This window comes from Stegodyphus dumicola, chromosome 4 (assembly GCF_044657685.1).
Source record: "Stegodyphus dumicola isolate Sdum_Otavi_A_Nest chromosome 4, ASM4465768v1".
Classification (NCBI taxonomy): Eukaryota; Metazoa; Arthropoda; class Arachnida; order Araneae; family Eresidae; genus Stegodyphus; species Stegodyphus dumicola.
Window position 1 is genome coordinate 19,817,413 of NC_140771.1, and position 21,027 is coordinate 19,838,439.

The window sequence follows — 21,027 nt, forward strand, 5'->3', positions numbered from 1 at the left end:
TGCATTTCTTTTACATTAACTTTTGGAAGTGCTTTTTTTTTTACATCTTTTTTAATTTTAAGTGAAATTTTTACATCTTTTCTGTGCAGAAGACTAAAAATAAAACAATGAAAGTTTACTAATTTAGATGCCAATGTGAATAAAATTCCGCATAAATTACGAAATATGATATTTTGATAATTATCTTTTGCCCTTTCTTATATCCAGAATTAAACTGCCATTTTCACAATGATGTATACAGTGTGCACATGTGTGCTTGTTCCTGCAACACTACTTGCAATGCATAGTTATAATCCAATTTTTATTTATTAAAAATAGTAGCGTTTCTGTTACAGAAAAACCTTTCTTTGATTCTGGGATTTATATACATTTAGAGAGCTTGATTTTGATTATAAAGGTTTTCATCTGCGTCCGCTATATTGCAACAGAATTTTTAATTGAATTTCCTATGTCAGTGGTCGGCTTACTGCCACTCTCAAACTCGAGTTTGGTTGTAGTATTTCAAATCATTTTATGACCGATTTTGTTAAAGCTTCAGGCTGAGATATTGGCGTCGAGTTGTAGAGTCATTAGGTTAATTGGAAGTAGGAAAGATGAAAAATATGCAACCGCCTTCGCCGGGAATCGAACCACGGACCTCTGGATACCGGCCCAGCGTGCTACCGTTACACCACGAAGGCACGCTAGGGAAGTGGGAGAAATACCTTATAGAGTTTAAAAATGTGGAATTGCTTTAGAAAAGCACAAAAATGTCCCAAGTTTTGTTTGCAGTAGGAAACGTTAGATTTAAAAGATTAATGTTTTTTATAAAGAATGATTTTTTTTCTTCACGGTTAGACCCGTATTTTGGAGTTTTGAGATCAACATCATTTTAAATTTGAGAGCTTTTAAACATCCCTTTATCAATCTATAGACTTGATGTTAAAGAGAAATATCGATGAAATAATCTTACAACGAAAAAAATATTACATTATTATCTGTTATTTTAAAGTACTAACTTCAAAGTTATTTTCCATCATCTGATTTGCTTCGTAACCATGGGAACGATAGCTGCAGAAAACGGCTTGAATCGCCTAAATTTTTGCCGCCATTTCATTTCCATTTAATGTATTTCGCTTCATGAAAAGCGTACAAATGAAGAAAGAAAGTGTAGAAAGAAGTGGTAGAAATGAACCACAATTTCACATTAAGCGGAGAGAATAAATGCTGTGCGTTGATGACAACACGCGTTACGGTCATAAATGAAGAGGCTGGCATCGGCCCTGAGGTATCTACTTTTAAGCAACACAATATAGCATACGATTAGCTGTATAATTGAGTGAAAACGTTGTTTAGGTTTAGGTTAAAATAACTCGCAGAACAAGGATTATTTTAAAAGTCAAACAACAAAAATTTGCAAACATAACGCTGACATTTGTTGTTTGACTTCTTAAATCACCGCTGTTTGGGTATTAGACAAGGTATTTCCAAAATCCAATCGTTTAAGAAAATCTCACATATTGTAGCATATAATGTCTAAAATAGTCAAATCGTCATCCAACAACATGTTCTAGTGAAATATCCCTAATTTCAAACGCCATTATGACAGAACTTCAATAAAAGAGCAAAATAATCCATCGAAAATTGCTTCTTGTCATTAGCATGCAAAAGAACGGTGCTCTTTCGGAATCTCCAGGGCAGACTCTTAGTTTAGAGTTTTAATTTTATATTTACCGCAGCTTTAACATTCCGCTATCCATGGTCCCTTAGAAGTCCAAAATGGTCATAAGATATAAGGTTTTAGATGCGGTGGAGATTTTGTCGCGAGTAGTTTCAAGAGCTATAATGAAATGAAAGCATATGAAAGTATCAAACAACATCCAGTTATTTTCACACGTTAGAAGCTTGCTAATAAAAGATTTCTTCTTCTTATGTAACAGCAAAGGCAATAAGGCAATCGACATCATTCGAGAGGTAAAGTATAACACAATGGAGAGGTAAATCATGTGTTTTCCTCTTTATAGGATTTTGATATGACCTAGAATTTAGCACCATCTTCTCACATATACATGCATTTGCCTCGAAAGCAGAACATATGCATAATATTATACTTCGCCGAGGTAAACACTCGATAATTATTCTCTTTCCCTACTCTACTACTACATAGGTGTTGTCGTACGCAATTAATTCACCTCTAAATAGAAGACAGAGTTAACTTTCACAGCAGATTCCTTAGAACCGTTGCTTTAACAACCGCCTAGTCCTTGAACCACCAAAACATCTCTTCCTTCATCACGAAATTAAGAACTCCATTCAAACGTGTAACCATGAGATAGGGCACTGAGTAACAGTTTAGATCATTTTGTGGGTCTATGTTATTTATCTTAGAGCAAGACTGATATTTACTTTCAGTTTGTGCTTAAACCCATAGCAACAGAAAACAGCATGATTGTGATTACCGATCTTCAGAAATAGTACTTATATTTGTTTTCTTAAATTTTCATATGTTCTGTAAGAGAGAAAACGTGTAGCTGCAGACTGACGCCATTTTTACGTAATGTTTATATTTTAGTATATATATTGATAATTATTAATATATAATGATGATTAAAATATATTTTTTGTCATTAATATTAACAGGATAATAGCAGCAGTTCTGTAACTTTATTGCCGGACCCTGTATAACCACGACTGGTTAAAGATTCTGTGACTAGGATTCTTTAAAAGGTCTATTATTATTCTGTTATTTTAAAGCGAAAAAATGGAATTCACTACAAATTATAGAAGGCTCTCGGTGCAACGTTTCCTCTTTGATTCCTATTCTAGAACAAAATGTCCGGACTTAATTGTCCTAGGTCCGGATCTTGGTAGACTAAATAATAGAAAATGTATTCATACGCTGAATAATTTTCGAGACGCTACAAATATGACGAGTTTGGTTGTATTGGCAGAAGAAAAAAAGCCAACTGTTAACCAAGTCCACTCTCGATAACACTTTAACTGTGTTTATTCCGTCAGTTACGTTTAGATGAAAACTTCGAAAGTGATTACCGGAAAATAAGAATACAGCATTTTAAACGATTAAAAATTGGATATGTTAATCGACAAAGAAGCAGAGGACTGGCCGCGGAACCTCCAAGGCTTGGCCAAGGAAGGGAAGCCTCGGAACATCCAAGACCTGACCGCGGAACTTAAGTATTTGTTTCATTTATTCGAAAGCCATACAAGCCGACTTCGACATTGAAAAGAAAAGCACAGCACCTCTAGTTCTTAACAAACTTTAGCTCACAACCACGATGCTTTGTCAAAACAATCCGATGTTTCCGAGAAATAGTGATAGAATGTGCCATTTACGCAACACATTTTGGATTATTATAAAAGCATGCTTTTGAAGTATTGTTTCATATTTTTAAAATTTACTTTATCAAACAAATCTGGAAACAAATGCAGATAAGATAATATTATGCATTTTATGATGGTAGACATTATACTGCAAAATAAAAAATAATAAAAATGCAAGTGAATTGCGGTTATTCAAGATGTAAGCTTCTAATTTTTCTTGTCTAACGCTGATGTAAAAAAATCATGTCATTTATTGAAATTGCCTGTGTCAGTAAGTATGTCCAATCATAGCAAATATTCCTATATGCCAAAAGTAAGTTTTCACGAATAAATGAGATCCAAATCTTTTTTACGAGAGGCACTTCAAGACATACTTTGAAGAAAAACTTGCATTTCCAAAAACTTTTATTCAAAAACTTGCGTTTCCAAAAACGTTTATTCAAAGACTTGCATTTTCAAAAACCTTTATCCAAAAACGTGCATTTTCGTTTGCATATTGGTGTCATTAAACGAAGAGGACAATTACAAAAGTTATAATTTTGTATATAGCACTTTAAAATCACTTCACTTGTATTTAGTTTGTTTTTAACTTATAAATTGCTAAAATTTGTATCTTTTATATCACTTCGTATTTAGTCAAGCAGCTCGTTCCCTCCAGATGGTTATGCAGATTTTTTAGACAAGCGTAGAGGGGTAAGTGGGTTAACTAGAACCGGAGAGTTGTCTGAAATCGTCTGATGTCTGATCCTGTCTGAAGTTAGCTGCTGTCTGAGGAAGGTCTACCCGAGTCTGAGCCTAGATGTGGCCAGACAAGCTGGAGAAGGGAGGAACAACGAGAAAGTATATGTATTTTAATATTAATTATCAAGTAGATTCTAATTCAAGTTTTCAAGTTAAATTTTATTGCATTCTTGTCTGCATGAACCTGGAAATATCATTTCCATCACGATAACTCTTGTCAGGAAATCAGCGGCACCCAATAATTAGAACCCATAGATCTAGCTGTAGTGGTTACAATAACCCAAACACTCTTAAATCTAAGAGAAGGTATCAAACACGTACCTTTTTGAGCTTCACAAGATAGTGTAACATCTGAATGTTCCTTGTATGGTCCAGCTATATTTCTGACCTCTTGCCCTGTATCATCTCGAACAATTAACTTCTTGGGAGGAACTGTAAAGAAAGGAAATGAACTGATTATTTCATGCATATTTGTATCCATTTTTATGAGAATATCATTAAAATATTTCATAATTAGTTTCCAAATCTAAGACGAGCAGAAACGTTAATTAATTCTTTTAAATTATACATTTAACGAAGGCAATGATTCTTTGAATGAACAACTTAAAAAAAAATAAAATAAAACTGCATAATTAACACAGAAATATATGTTATTTTAATATGTGTAATTAATTAATGTATATAACTTATGTAATTATTTTATGTATATAACCGTCAGAAAACCGAAGCCTTCACTAAACTGTATGCTTAAAATACCACAACACCCGTCACAAAGAGATGTGCAGATTTCATATGACGTCCTTTCTACGTCGTAATAACGAAGCTTCCACTAGCCTTTTAGGACAAGCTGTCTGTAATAAACTGATACAATGCATTTGAGAAAGCTGAACATGCTATTGCATACCTTAGGGAAAGGGAAGGAAACAATATCACAATTTCTGTCATTTCGAGCGGTTCTGTTGCTTTGAATGAAATACTATCTCGGGCGTTTTGGCCTTCAAAGGGTTAATACGTGTTATTAAATGAAAATGAAACTTAATTAAAAATCATTACTGAAACAAAATCTGAATTGAGAAAGGAGGTAAATCTGCACTTGGTAGTAATGGAGCCAATGAGGATTTAGCAGTTTGAAGAAAGATATATTTAATTTTTGATATCTGTAAAATTCAAATAAATGCTTTTTCGATAATCTGTCTTTGACTTACACTTGTAAAGACACATAATTACTTTTTTAATGCCCACGTCACTAAAATATTATCACAATAATCCGTTTTATTTGAAAGTGGATATTAATTTCTTGATGACTACAGTACAATAGTGAAAGAGCATGTAGACGTTTCTGTTGTGAATTTTATAACTCTGACATGATTAGTGCAAAATATCTTAAATGAGAGTATTTTGAGCATTCAAGCCGTCATTGAATAGATTTACAATTAAACATTAAAGCCTTGTTGAAAAACAAGAGTAATTTTGTTAGTTTCGCTTCAGTTGTAATTCTATTAAATATTTTCAAAATATAAACTAAGCCACTTACACATATTTTCAGCGGTTCTAAATCTGGGATGCATGTGACATTGGGCGTACAAAAAAACATTTCGAGAGGTGCAACACAAATTTGTATATTTTCCATAGAAATTCCCACCTCACTGACTTGCGAAAGCTACATTGGCATTAGGGACAAAAATAAAGACCCATAAGAGCATTCCGATTGTCTTAGTGTTGTTATATAAGTAAGAAAAAGAAAAGACACACAAATATAGAAAAAACACAATCAAAATATTTACAGAAAGGGATTCATGAAATGTGAAATCGATTGAAAACGCAAATCATGCGTTGTATTTTTCTGTCCTTCTTAGGTCGGAACTTAAGCTTACTATGCTTTATTCTTTCTCTTCTAATGATGAAATATAATGATGTGAGTCATGTTTCAAGATATGTTTCTTTTGTTTCCGATGTGTTGTGATATTTTTATTCATTCGCGTGGATAAATTTAAAAATTTTGTTTCCTTCGTTGCAATTTTTTATTTCTGATTAGTGTATTCTGATTTAAGAAAAATGAAATTCAGTTTGAATTTTATTTAGGTGACTTATAACCTAAATATAGTAGCCACGCTACTGATCCCTGCATGCAGAACAATAAAAAAATGGTGATGCATTGATACCTTGGTACACTCTGAGTATGAAAATTTATAAGGTGGTCTGACACAATAAATATAAATTTCGTTAAATTTTCCAATATTAATCAATAACCAAATCATATAGTGGATGCAATCAATTGGCTACATAAAGTTTTCTACTAATTTTGAAAATTATAATTATTATTTTATTGATTGCACTAACTCTGTGTCTTAAAATGTTAATGGGAAGAGGATTACGTTATTCATGGAATCACTTGTATAATAGAGAAAACAGTATGAAACGACCATATTGCATGCTTGGTAGTAAAATAATTTCAAATTTTAATCCTAAATAATCAAAGGTTTTAGAGCATTTCAACAATCAGCATAGGACGAATCTGAAGGATGTATTCTTAACATCTTGATTAAGCAAGATTTGATACCACAGATTTTATGACAAAATCTGAGGTTAAGGCAGTTCAAAAGCCCTTGTTAAAGACTTCGTATCCAATGGCATATTTGTGTAGTAAGAAATAAAAGGTTTCACTGTAGTTAAGCAATTGATAAAACTATGTGTTCGTGAAACTGCAAAACGATAAGTGAACTGATGTTGATTCATTTGCTGGCGCTCTTGTTATACATAAATGTTAGAAAAAATTTACTTTGTTAGATCACGACAAGAGGCACTGGTGTTTTCAATCATGTTAAAACTTTATTTGACAAATCACATATCCATGAACGTGACGGCCTGAATTCTCACTGATGGTGCCCTATAGTATTGGACGAAAGTATGGAGTTTTTAAATACATCAAGACAAAAATGCCCAAGTTACAATAACACACTGCATCTCAGCATTACGAGACAACGTCAAACAACATTTAACTACCAATTCAAAAGCCAAACAACAAAAATCAGCGTTAATTTACAAAATTTTCACAGGACTAGTTTCGATGGTTTTACGAACCATCATCTTCAGCTGCAAAACCGCAAATGAACAAGATAGGAAATAATGTTTAGATAAGATAAGAAAGCCTGGACAAGAATAAGCAAGTGGCGCCATCTGTTGGCGAAACCAGAACTAAAACATAATTTCTCTAAAAGCCGAAGGCAAATTTCGATTGGAATTAGGATCGTTAACTAGAACAGAAAGATTTTTATGAATGTGAAATGCCTCTAGAAAATCCAGTTCTCCAATGGAAGATGTTTTTTGAATAATTTTGGCAGCAGAAAAATTGAAAGTGTGATTTTCGGACCAACAATGTTGAGCAACAGAAGACTTCTGTGTTTCCTTTTTTCTAACATATGCGTCATGTTCTTTGACGCGAAATTTTAAGGCTCTCTTAGTTTGGCCAATGTAAATTAAACCGCACTGGCAAGGAATCCTATAAATACCCCAGGAATTCATATCTGGAATGGAGTCCTTGAGTATAGAAGTTGGAATTTTATTGATGGGAGAGTAAACAACCCGAAAGTGAAATTTCTGCAAAATATGTGCAACTTTATAGCTAATTGATGGAAAGAAGGGAATGACAACAGAATTTTTATAATCTCCTAAAATAAGAGTGTGGCTTTTAGTGTGTTGAGATGAGAATTTTTTAACTGCTTGATTAATAATGTTGGGTGAAAAGCACCTGTAAATAGCTATTGCTTTTAAATAATTTAGTTCTTCATCAAGGGCTAGTTTGGAGGAGCAAACTTGAAGAGCACGGAAAACATAGGAAACACAGAAGGAAACACAAAAGGAAACACAGAAGTCTTCTGTTGCTCAACATTGTTGGTCCGAAAATCACACTTTCAATTTTTCTGCTGCCAAAATTATTCAAAAAACATCTTCCATTGGAGAACTGGATTTTCTAGAGGCATTTCACATTCATAAAAATCTTTCTGTTCTAGTTAACGATCCTAATTCCAATCGAAATTTGCCTTCGGCTTTTAGAGAAATTATGTTTTAGTTCTGGTTTCGCCAACAGATGGCGCCACTTGCTTATTCTTGTCCAGGCTTTCTTATCTTATCTAAACATTATTTCCTATCTTGTTCATTTGCGGTTTTGCAGCTGAAGATGATGGTTCGGTAAAACCATCGAAACTAGTCCTGTGAAAATTTTGTAAATTAACGCTGATTTTTGTTGTTTGACTTATGAATTGGTATTTATTCGGCGTGTTATTGTGTCTTAACATTTAACTACTGTAGTAAATGGAATAAAGTGTATCAGAGGGCAAGCGCTTGATTATCATATGTTTGCTTTGAGAAATAACGGAGGCTGAGGCTGTTCATACGGTGCCTGTTTATTACCAGAATTGTTATATTTTTCAGTACTTACGTATTAACGCAACCACCTCGACCCAGCTTGGCGATTTTTAACACATGGAAAGGAATAAGTTATTTATAGTGTGCAAGTTGATGGTTTTTTGCAACTTTTTTTAAAAAAGATTTCCAGACTATCCATATTTATTTTAAGCCGGCAAACATCATCAACATATGAAAGGAAAAGTACTTGAGTAATTTAAAATACATATTTTTGTTACTAGGTAAAGTTTACGTAATACATTAAAAAAGAAAATCTTATATTTTTCTCCAAATCTTTCTCCAATTTTTTTGTGTTATTCTTCTCTCAATGTACACAGGATATGCTTATACAAAAAGAAAAAAAAAAAGAGACCAGAGAATTGCAGATATAGGACATCTCCCAAACTATAAAATCAGCTATTTACTAATGCATCTCTTTCTTATTTTCTTTAGAAATTTTGCCTCAAAATTATGCGTTCTTGAAGAAATATTACCGCAGTTTCTTTCATCGTTGGCAAAGTCATCAAGCGCATATTTCAACTAAGGCCTAAAATATCCCGATCTGTTTATAAAAGCCTTTGGTATACATAAAAAAAAAAAAAAAAAAAAAAAAAAAAAAAAAAAAAAACGCATGCGAAAATGGCGACGTTGCGTTGTCTGAAGGATAGCTATGAGCAAGTTTGCCAGTTTGGTAAATTCTGAAAATCTAGCGATTTCTACGACGGTGGTTGCGATGACAGATAAGTACCTATTTTTCAGGACATAGGCTATAATGGAAATAATTTTCTATATTATTGTAAATTTCTTGCATAGTTTTGTTTTATGAAAATAGGCAGTTAATTGTTTAAAGTAATTCAAAGTGATTTTAAGAAAATGGCTGCGTTAAATTTCCGACCACATACCCAGGGGAAAATAGTCTTGTGAGTCAAAAACCCTATTGTTTTTTTCTTGCTTTGCGAAAACAAAAATCATCATATGACACCAATAATTACACTTAGTGAAGTTTTCACTACTAACAGTGAAACTTATTTAAGTATATTTTACTGATTTAAGTATATTAAGAAGTATATTTTACTTTTAATACATACCCACAACAACTAAATTGATTTTTGTCAGTTCTGTAGCTGACCATTGATAATCCACTCGACAGAAATATGTGCCAGTATCATCTTCCTTCAGATTATCAATCTGCAAATATGGTTGCTCGGCGGTGGGATGGAATTGTATTCGACTACTATAGCTTTCATTTTTCACATGATGAGCTTCTCCAAGACGCTGGCGTCGTGCGTCGAGGGTATAGAAGGCAGTGACTCCGTCATTCTTGTACCAAAAGAAGAATTCGACGTTGTCTTCCTTTTTTTGCAGAACATTACATGGCATCTTGACGCTGCTATTCACCATGGCTTCGAGGAATTTCTCCGGAACTGCAACGAGATGTGATAAGGAATTACAAAAGGAAACTAAAAGCTGAATTTATAATTTTGTCTTAGTCGGTACTAGAACACACAACTATGGCAGTGAGTTCAAAAGTATTGATATATATAATAAAGAAAAATACTTTAATTTTATGAAGTGATGATTTGCATGATATAAAAATGTTCTTTAGGCCAGAAAATTGATATTTAGAATCAGCGCCAGTGGACATCCATGTGATTCAGTCCACGTGGTAAAGCCTGTTGGTAAAATGTTAGGAGTCGTTAGAACGAAAAGTCAGTTCTTTACCTAGGCTCACACAACGCAAAATATCACGCCTTCTCTAATCGTCATGCATCATCAAACGTTAGTTACCAAGGATCTAAACGTCAGATGTCAAGCATCAACATTAAGCGTTAAACGTCTAGCGTCTCCAACTGTCAAGCATTAACATTTAAGAATTCTTCTCTAATTTCTAAAAATAGGTTGCCCAGATGATTATAACTTTACTCCTTCGCCATTTATTTCTGAAAGATGAATGTTTGGAAACATTCTCCCAGTCTTTCTCACATTCATCACAGAAAGTTCTTAAACATCAGCCGGATTGTATTACACGAGTGTTCGTAGAGTAATGATGAAGTTAAATCAGCTTGTACAGGAAACTAATGTTTTGTGCACGCGAATTGCAAGAAATTAATAGACATGAAGAGTGTGTAACTGTAAGTAGTTCACGCATTAGTTATTCACGGTATAATATACTGAATTTACTTTCTATTTTGTTAAACAATGGTTTCAAATTAGAGAACGCATAAGTAATTAAAATGATAAGTTCTGGAGTTTTAAAGCAACTTTAGGTTATCTATAGATTACATTTTCTAAAACCATCTTACTCTAATGACATCATTCTAAAGATTTCAGTTTATTTTACATTTTATTTAGATGGTTTTTGTTTTGCGTAAAAGCTATAACTTCCTTATGACAGAAAATTCGAAAATACTGCTAGTTTCTAATGCCACACATGACGTTTTTAGGACTTAAAATGCTATTACTAGTTAAAATTTGTCTTTTACAATTTTTATATAGAATGTGAAAATAACTTCACATTGAATGGTCCTACAAAGCACGTACTATTTCACTAACTTTGTGAGTTAGTTCAAATACTTAAATTATTACATCAGAAACAAAATATAAATTAGCAACAAAGCGCCTTTTGATGTACTGAGATGGGTTTAACATGATTAGAGGTTATTTTTCTTGATAGCTATGATAGAAATAGTAGTTCGTTTGCAAATAACGAATTATTTTAAAGAACCATTTCTTGCTCGTTATACGTGCTGCACGTAAAGTGTTTGCGCTGAAATTATGCTTATTGCAATGTGCGATAAATTTAAAATCTTCAGCTTTGCTAATATTTAACAGCTTTCTTCCGAGTCTAAGAAAGATGCAAACATGTTATAAATGTTTAGTAACAAAGGTCTGTTGATGATGAGGGAAACATTACGTCGTGTAATTTAGATAGGAGGAGAGAAAAATTTAAGGTGTATCCCGTTTTGTTTCTTCTGATAGTTATTCAAGTGCAAGCATAAATATTTAAGCGAAACACAAACTTTATATTTAAACGAACATAAAAATTAACTCTTACATTTCATTAAAAAAAGAAGTACATTAATTTGATAAAATTATGTTTAAAATGGAGGTGAATATTCTTAATTTTCCAATAAAGTGAATTTAACACTTGCTAAAGTTTTGATTTATTGATTTCAAATATCAATGCTAATTTTAGAGCATTTAATGTAACGCTTCTTGCACCGGTCTGCTACTCTTAATTGTTACAGCCGAAAACATCGCGGACGAAAACGTCACGGAGGAAACAACGCAAGACGAAAACGTCGTGCTATAAAACATCGTGGGAGAAAGTATCGCAAAGAGAAAACATCGCAGTTCTAAAACATCGTGGTACAATATATCGTCGTCGAAAATAAAGCGGTTCAAAAACATCGCAGTTTAAAAACATCGTCGTCTAAAATATCGTGGTAAAAAATAAAGTATCTACAAATCATCGCATGACGATAACATCGTAAGAGTGTGTTTTGGCATAATCTAATAAATCCAAACACTACTGAAATATTATATAGCTGACTTTCGTTATAACTAACAAAGCGACATTCAAGTAACTAAATGCACGCTGTGCATGAAAATTTTAATAACACTTTAAGAATAAACTGAAACAAAATAAGAAATAATTTTCGCTATAAGAGTATTAGATTAATAAAAGTAAAGAAAATAACCTCATAATTAAGTTAGCAATTTTTTTATAGATAAGGTCATGTAGTTACTTATCTTCCTTTTTCTAATCTTTTTTTAGATTATACTTTTCATGAAAAAGTATCAGTAAAACTTTTATAAAAAACAATTTATCAATGACCTTTGTTAGTTAACAATGTCGGTTTAAAATTCTGTTAATGCTATAAGTTGCATTAATTTTCTATGCTTAAGTTTTTTTCTTACTTTATTAGCAAAAATTTATTAGTTAATAAATAATTTGAAAGTAAAAATTATCCTTTCGTCTATCTTGCGCTCCCAAATATTTTATGGAAATATCCATTTACAATTATTAAAGCCTGAAGAAAAAAGCATGTCTGCGATGTTATCGTCATGCGATGATTTGTAGATACTTTATTTTTTACGACGATATTTTTGACGACGATGTTTTTAAACTGCGAAGTTTTTGAACCGCTTTATTTTCAACAACGATATTTTGTAATACGATGATTTAGAACTGCGATGTTTTTTCCCACGATGTTTTGTAGCACGACGTTTTCGTCTTGCGTTGTTTTCTCCGCGACGTTTTCGCCGCGATGTTATCGGCGGACACCACTCTTAATTGCTAACTGCTCAAAGACTTACGATTTTCCATCCTTTTAGCATAGTATATTTAAAATGCCTCTCAATATTTTATCAGTTACATTGATATCTATTCTTTATATAAGTTGATTCACAATTGGTTGAAATTAAATTGGTTGAAAGAGTTTAATACAGATAAAAATATATGGGCAGAAACTGTCAGAAAACGTCTGGAAACTTTTTCATGTCCAGTACGATGCTTCACAACATATGCTAAATGTGCCGTTGTTGAACTAGACACATACTGAATCGACATGGCATATTTCTGATAATTTCGAGTAGGAAGCTTCACAAAAATTACAAAAAAAAGGTGTATGTTTAACTTCGAACAATTAAAAAAAAAAAACTCTGGATATCATAACGCCTCACCTAACGAATTTATACTTTTGCTTAAGGTGTGGACCAGCACTTCTGAAGCTTTCAAGAAAACGGCTTCTAAGAGGCGTTTTCGGAAATTTACTATTTATTGACAAGTTGATGAAAAATAGCTAAATATCACCAACTTGATTTCAGAAGTGATGGCCAAAACGCTAACAAGGGAAACCTTTTTCCGAGATCTCAAGTTCTACTTGACCTGTTCTTATCATATCAAAGTCAGTAGATTTAAAACTAAAAACTGTACAAAATAGTGAATTTAACTCTAAAAAATAATATATAAAATGAATTATATATAAACTGCAGATAATTATAAGCAAGATAAATAATCATAAACTGAAATTTACAAAATGTAGAATATAAAAATCGAAATTCAAAATTCGGGCTTCCAGGTGCACATGTTAGGGGTGAAGGACAACGTTATTCAAAGTTTAATAGCTCTAGATACCATTATTGTTCTCACAATGCGACAAACATACGTACATTCATGCAAATAATCCTTTGTTTAATTAAAAAAATAATACAGGGCAATAATATTTAGTGGCAACAATCGAAAAAGAGATTCAGGATTTTGTAGAGATTCAACGCAAAATCCTGTTTCGAGAGTAATAACTCTTTTGAGCTAAAACTTCTTTAGGCTAATAAGTAAACAAAAACGCTGAAAAATTATACAACTTCCAAATTACAAGTAAATAAATAGAAATATTTACATAAATTTACTGCATTTTCTTCGTAAAATCTTTATTCACTGCTCTAGTAAGATAAAGAGTAATACGTATTCAGTCCTGTAAGAACTCAAAACAATTGCTATACTTCCATTAAGTAAGAATTTGTCTACATATTTATAGACGTTAATTAGTGGAAACTGAGCATTTTTAAGCGATTTCATCTTCCACTCGCATATTGTTACCGTTATATTTTAAAGATTTGTCATTCAGATCACGAAAGGGAAAAAGTTAAACTCTGCAAAATGTAAAAAAGTTGAAGACAGAAAGAAATGTATTTATATTGTTTTGATGATTTTATATTTTATCAAGGTATATAAGAAAAACATTCTTCGTCTCAAAGGTAACAAATAACCTCAAAAACTATTTTAAATTAAATATGTTAGTATTTGTTGGCATACTATATAATAACGTATGTTATTAAATTTAATATTACAGTAATAAGTGTACGAATCGTTTTCACCGTAAAAACGCGCAAAATCCGGTATTAAAATGCGTAATGAAAATTGAAAATACATGATGTTTACACTACTTTTTGACTTAATGGAAACGAATCGACTTAGCAAGAATGAAGCTCTATTTAAAGAATTAGAACTGCTTCATAAATTTTCAGTTTTGTTCAATACTGAACAATTTGTCAAAGAAAAACTGCAAAGTACGAAAGAATATTGGTCAGGAATTTTACTCATTTTCAGTTTTCATTACTAATAGTAAGTAAAGGCTCAGTTGTGAGTTCTTTCGCTAATGACTTATTTTGAAGGGATTATCCTTTTTATTCTTGAAACAAATTTCTACTACTAAATGATAAATTCACAATCAACGGTATAATTATCACTGCAACAGAAAAGAGCTTTGCTTATAACAGAATGTTAGAACTTTAAAATATCTGAATTTATGCAAGTACATCGATTTTAGCTCTTTTATACTTTTTATACCATTGGTGTGTGAAGGAACTAAAGTTTGATAAAGAGCCTTAATTGTTACTCTTTGCTCTTTTATTGCTCCACTGTCATTAAAATCTCTTTTAGAGATAACGAATTTCCATTCTGCCTTAAGTCGTAAGCCATCTTCACTAATTACTTTCAGGGCCTTGAAAATTTGCTTTCAGTGCAACAATCTTATGAAGCCTAATTATTCCTTCCTACTTTATGCATTTTTCCAGAAAACCTCGTTTAAAAAGCTATCTATCTGTTGCTCACAAATTAAATATAATGTGATTTCATATTTTAATATTTTATATAATATATTTTATATTTTAATATAGGTGTATAATGCACATCTATAATTTCAAGCTATAGTTTTTTAATCCTTAGGAATATTCACCGTTATGCGCAAATCCTTAGGAATATTCACCGTAATGAGCAAACAATTCTTCACGAAGCAATCTAAAAGTTACTTGTGCAATTCTCTTATCTTTTGAGGTCACTTAGCAGAAGATTTAGCTTAGCCTTTCGAACAATGGTATACCGTATTGAAAAGCTATAAGGGGAAAACTATGTGTGGGGATTAAATGTTTGAGGGAGTAAGTATTCCTGCAAAGAGGTGGATTGTATTCAATGCAAGCGTCCGAAAGAATGCTGTTGCAGGGTTTCGAGAAAAGTGGGATATAATTTGAAGTAAGAATGCACTTCCAACCAGAAAGAATTCGCGGAATTGTCATTCAGATGTTTCCTGTTTCTGTAGTCATTCGAAGCCGTTATTTTGAAGTGAACATCGAATGTTTTAGTTGAAACACCAGTTGATCTAGCATTCCTTTTAGCAGTAAATATGATTCCTACCAAACGAAGCAACAAAAAGCTGATTTCAAATACAAAGTCATTTAGTTTGCGAAAGAAAATGGAAATCCTGCTGCAGCACGGATGTTTGGTGTTGGTGAAAGGTGCAACGGATAATGATTATTTATTTATAGACGAGCAACAACGATGGTAAAGATGAAACAGAAATCGCTGATGTGCATAAAGATATAACGGAAGACGAACCTGATGAACCTTTCATGCTACCCGATAATGAAACTTTTTAATTTCAGTAAATTATTAATAAAATTAATTTTAATAAAAGTATGCCATTTCTTTTAAATAAACAGCAAAAGTATATGTAAAAGTGTAAATTTTGTATGCTGATTTTTTTCATATTTTTAATGTATCATTTTTATATCCGGCGTATAACGCAAAACCGTAAGTTATGATCATAGTTTTGGTGTTAAAAATGCGCATTATACTCCGGAATATACGCTAGTTGAAACTGATGTGTGAAATAATGTGCGGCGATAGTCTAACGAAGAATTGCATCTTGAAAACTATTCCCTAGTGGCGGTGAACAACTTCTGATAGGAACGTTTTATAGGAAATTCTGTGAATTAACAGAAAAATACAAAAACTAACCATACTAAAATTTGAAAAACATATAGAAATCGAATAGAAATCATTGTTTTAGAATAATTTAGATTTTAAACACAGAGATGTAAATGTTCGTTTACGGATATTTACGAATGCCCTGGAGTTATCGAACTCTTCCTTGTTCTCCGAACTTAAAACTTTATCGAACATGTATAGATTGGGCTGGAGAAGAGAGTAAGGAAATGTATTTTCTCAAAAGCGCAAAAGAAAACGACTGACGGAGAAATAGTAAAGCTTGAATATTGCAACTGAAGACAATTAGTTGAATTCATGTTAAAGAGTATAAAATGTATAATTTTAACTAAAGGGCATTCTATTAATTATTAAGTGTTCCGCTATTTACATATCTGTGTTATATGTTAGTAGCGTGTTCCAAGTGCTTGAATACTCACGCTAAGCATATTTTGAGAAAACAATCTTTTCGAACAATTCTTTTTTCAAATAGCAAATTTTCACAAACAATACATGTGAAAAAAATGTAAATCGGTTCTAATATTTAACAGATTAATATTTAACAGATGATTTGCAAATACATTTCAAAACACAAGTGTCCAAAGACATACATGTGTACTTACGTATTAACGCAACCACTATAGGAGATGTCGCCAAATTTTCAGAATGTGTCAAACTCTGGCAACCATGTGCAAAACCATTCTTCTAGAAAACTTACTCATAATCTCATAATAAACCTTCAGTGAAGCAAAGCCATTATTATTTTTTTTTTTTGTATGCGTTCCTTTTTGTTGCTTTCCAAGTTCTAACGGTTTTTATAAAGAAATCGTGATCTTCTTTGCCTTTGTTTTAAAATACGAGTTTGTAGAGAAACTGCGGTAAAATTTCTGCAAGAACACAAAATTTAGCAGAAAATGTTCTGAAAGGAACAACGATGAAATCCATTTCATTGACAGCCGCTACTGCCGAGGTTTGCACGAACCCAAATCTCTGATATTTTTTAAGCAAAAACAGATCGCTGTGTGCTTCGAGAGAAAACAGAGCAAAAAAAGTACAGAAAGATTTGAAGAAGAATATATGTGATTTATTTTAATGTCTCACGTAATACTTATTTAATAATTCAAATTTGTACCTTAAATTAGTGAAGTGTGCTTTCTTTTCATATTTTAATGTTTACCTACGCACGATAAATATAGATAGTTTGGAAAGCTTTCTGAAAAAGAAAGCGCGAAAACCACCAGCTTGCACAAGTAACTGCACAAATAAGTAACTTTTATCTTTCGATGTGTAAAAAAATCGCCAAATTGCACCAAAGCGGTTGCATTAATGCCTAAGTAACCAAATGCGAATACTCACGTACGCGTATTGTGTGTGTGTCTGTGATTATGGCAAAGCCTCGAGGGTTATCTGCCTAAGAGGAGGGATGCCTTCGTGGAGGACTTTCTAAGGGAAACTGGCTCGTATTCACTTTACACATGGGGAAAACAACGAAAACGCCCATGCAGCCAGCTCGTTTGCGGGATTCGAACCTCGGACCAAACTACTAGTGTTCAGCGACTTTACCGCTGGGCTGCTGGTGGGCCCGTAAGCGTATTTTGAGAAAACTAATTTATTTTCAGATATGCTTCGAACACTTTTTTCCACGCAGCGAATTTTCCAAGAGACATTTCAAAAACAAGTGTCTAAAAACAAATATGAGTCACTGTATAAAAAACTACAAAAAATGTAATCTAGAATCTAATATCTAGTATTATTTTAATGCATATCTAAACACACACGAAAAAGTGTTTTTTTTTAAAATTTTTCCCCGTTATAAAGTCGAATTCACTTTCTTTCATTTCTTGTGCTGTCAATAAGCGAAATCAGAAAGTGTTCAGTAGAAACTCTGAGATCCGGGCTCCGGCAATTCCGGATTACACCGACGTGATAAGGACACGCAGAAACTAATCTTTAGTATATAATTAAAAAACTAATTACCATAAAAATATAAAGTGTAACTGAATAGAAAGTGTAGCAAAAAAAAAAAAAAAAAAAAAAAAAAAAAACGTCAATTTATATTGAAATTACTGCGGTCAGTTTAAACATGGAATTTAAAATTACTAAATATTTATCCTGGTAACAAATTTGTTAATTACAGTTTTGTAAAAAAGCATTGTTGAAGAAGATTATACAACTCCTTTAAATTCTTTTCAAACTATTAACAGCGAAAATTAACATAAAACTTTCTTGTGCTAATAAAAAATAAAAGGTATTAAGAAAACTTACAAACATTACGTGGTCAACGTTAAAACAACCTTTAAAAATCAAAATTCCGCTATTTCTTCTTCCTTGTTAAGAATGCGTGGATATATATATAAATAAGCGATATATATATATTCATAATATATTAGTAAGTATATATCTATAATTATATATATATATATATATATATAAGTAAATTTAATTAATATAATATTACATATAATTAAAGTATATGAAATTATATTAATAATAGTATATATATATATATATATATATATATATATATATAATTAAATTTACTTATGATTTTTATATATAAGTAAATTTTATGATATATATACTATATATATATAAATATTTATTATATATATACATCATTAGTACATATGTATATTATTATTATATATATATGCATGTATAAGTAAATTTAATTATATATATATTTAAATAAATTTAAAATGCTTTTGTTGACGGCAGTTTTTCGTAACATATTTTTCGCTTTTTTTGAATTATTATAGTGAAATAAGAATGTTTGAAGTCAGTACTTCGAAAAGAAATGAATTTTAATAGTCGTATGTTTAATAAATCTTTTGATAATGTAGATTATTATATCTTTTATTGGCATCTGGCAATTGACTTTTCTTATAATGAATGAACAAGTCACAAAAGTGAAAGCAATCGAGAGAAAAGTTTATTTTAAAAGCATTTAGCTCTATTGAGAATATTCAATTATTAATTTTCGTTCCAAAATGTTAGAATAACAGGTTTACAGAAAATTCTCGATATTCCGATTTCAGAAATTCGATATTATATACATTGCAAATTAGCGAGCAGTTAAAACAGGAAGAACAATTACACTCATGTCCAAAATTATCTTTACATACCCCAAAATGATGATATTCAATGAAATATCGAATTAATGTGATCCGTATTTGGAGGGAATGTGTGAAAACCAAGCCTAATTAGCATTATCCAATCAAAAGTAATCAAACGGTTTGTGATATGCAAATCTAGGCGTTATGTTATCCAAGGGTGAATCAAGCGCTTTGGGCAAACTGAATATTTGAGTGAATTTCTGCAACATAGCGTTTGATTTCAGTGTGTAGGGACTCAAAGCGGTTTGTTATGGCTTCGAAGTATCATTTGGAAGAATCTGTAAAGTGGTGAATTGTCGGCCGTTTAGAAGCAGGGCAGTCAATCATGGAAACAGCCACATGTCTGAATATTTCAAGACAGACAGTCTCTAAGCTATGGAAACAGTTTCAAAATGATGGAAGTGTATAAGGAGGCCTGGACAAGGTCGGAAACGAATGACAACTGCTTCTGAAGATCGGTATCTGGCATTAACTGCCCGTCGTAATAGAAAGGCTACTGCTCGCCAGTTAAGTTCAGAGCTTGCAGCCGCCACTGGAACTGTTGCATCACGGCAAACAATATACAGAAGGCTTAATGAAAAAGGCCTTTATGCCAGAAAGCCAAGGGTATGTGTTTTATTGTCTTCACAGAAAAAGAGGGATCGCTTTAATTGGTGTAAAGAACATCAAAACTGGACTGAACATCAATGGTCCCATGTTCTCTTTACTGATGAGTCGCGGTTTAGTTTAACTGGTGATTCTAAACGTGTTTACATCTGGAGGGGGTCAGGAACACGAAATGATACCTCGAACATTGTGGAACGTGACCGTTTCGGTAGTGGAGGTGTGATGGTATGGGGTGGAATAATGATCGATGGACGTACGCCCCTACACGTGTTAAGCAGCGGATCTGTGACAGGTCAGATATATCGAGATGAGGTCTTAGATCCTTATGTAAGACTTTTCAGGGGTGCATATGGACCTGACATTTTATTTATGGAGGATAATGCCCGTCCACATCGAGCAAACCTCGTTGATGAATTCCTTGAAAGTGAAGACATTAAGCGAATACCTTGGCCACCAAACTCTCCTGACCTTAACCCGATAGAGAACTTATGGGACTACCTTGGAAGAGCAATTGCACGTATACATCCTCCTCCTAGAGATGTAAATGCTCTGAAGACGGCATTGCTGGAAGAGTGGAGATTAATTCCCCAAACTGTGGTTAACAACGTTATTTCCAGCCTTAAAACGTGTTGTGATATGTGTGTACAAGTCAGGGGAGATCATATTCCATATTAAATTCGTAAGACTTAATTATTTTTCTGAATCATTCCTTTTGTTCTTAACTCTCTTTGTCACACTTTGTTACCATTTTTATTGTTTCATGCTACAATTTTATATCATATGAGGTGATCTTCAATTTTTTCTTTTGCATTTATGTGTCATCATGTTATGTATGATTCCACGAAATTTCATTAAATTATAAGTCATAGTCTCTGAGAAATCCGTGAATTTATGCATGTAAACATAATTTTGGACATGAGTGTATTTAGTTCATTTTATTCATAGCGAGAACCTTGAATGCACTATTTTTCATAGCCTTTATTCTAAGCCAATAAAGGGATATTTAACAAAACTGAACACGTTAATTATTGGGAAATAATTAAGTATTTTTGAATGCAATTGTTACGAGGTGCT

General features: G+C 32.3%; 1 protein-coding gene across 1 annotated transcript in view; it reads right to left on the minus strand.

Moving 5' to 3' along the window:
* Window positions 1–21,027, minus strand: part of LOC118188757 (hemicentin-2-like) — a 425,265-nt gene that overhangs the window by 98,169 nt on the left and 306,069 nt on the right. Inside the window, exons 3-4 of the mRNA XM_085814240.1 lie at window positions 9,555–9,890; window positions 4,384–4,494 (exon numbers count right to left, since the gene is read on the minus strand). Of these exons, the coding sequence (XP_085670366.1) occupies window positions 4,384–4,494; window positions 9,555–9,890 (447 nt within the window). The remainder of the gene's footprint in view (window positions 1–4,383; window positions 4,495–9,554; window positions 9,891–21,027) is intronic.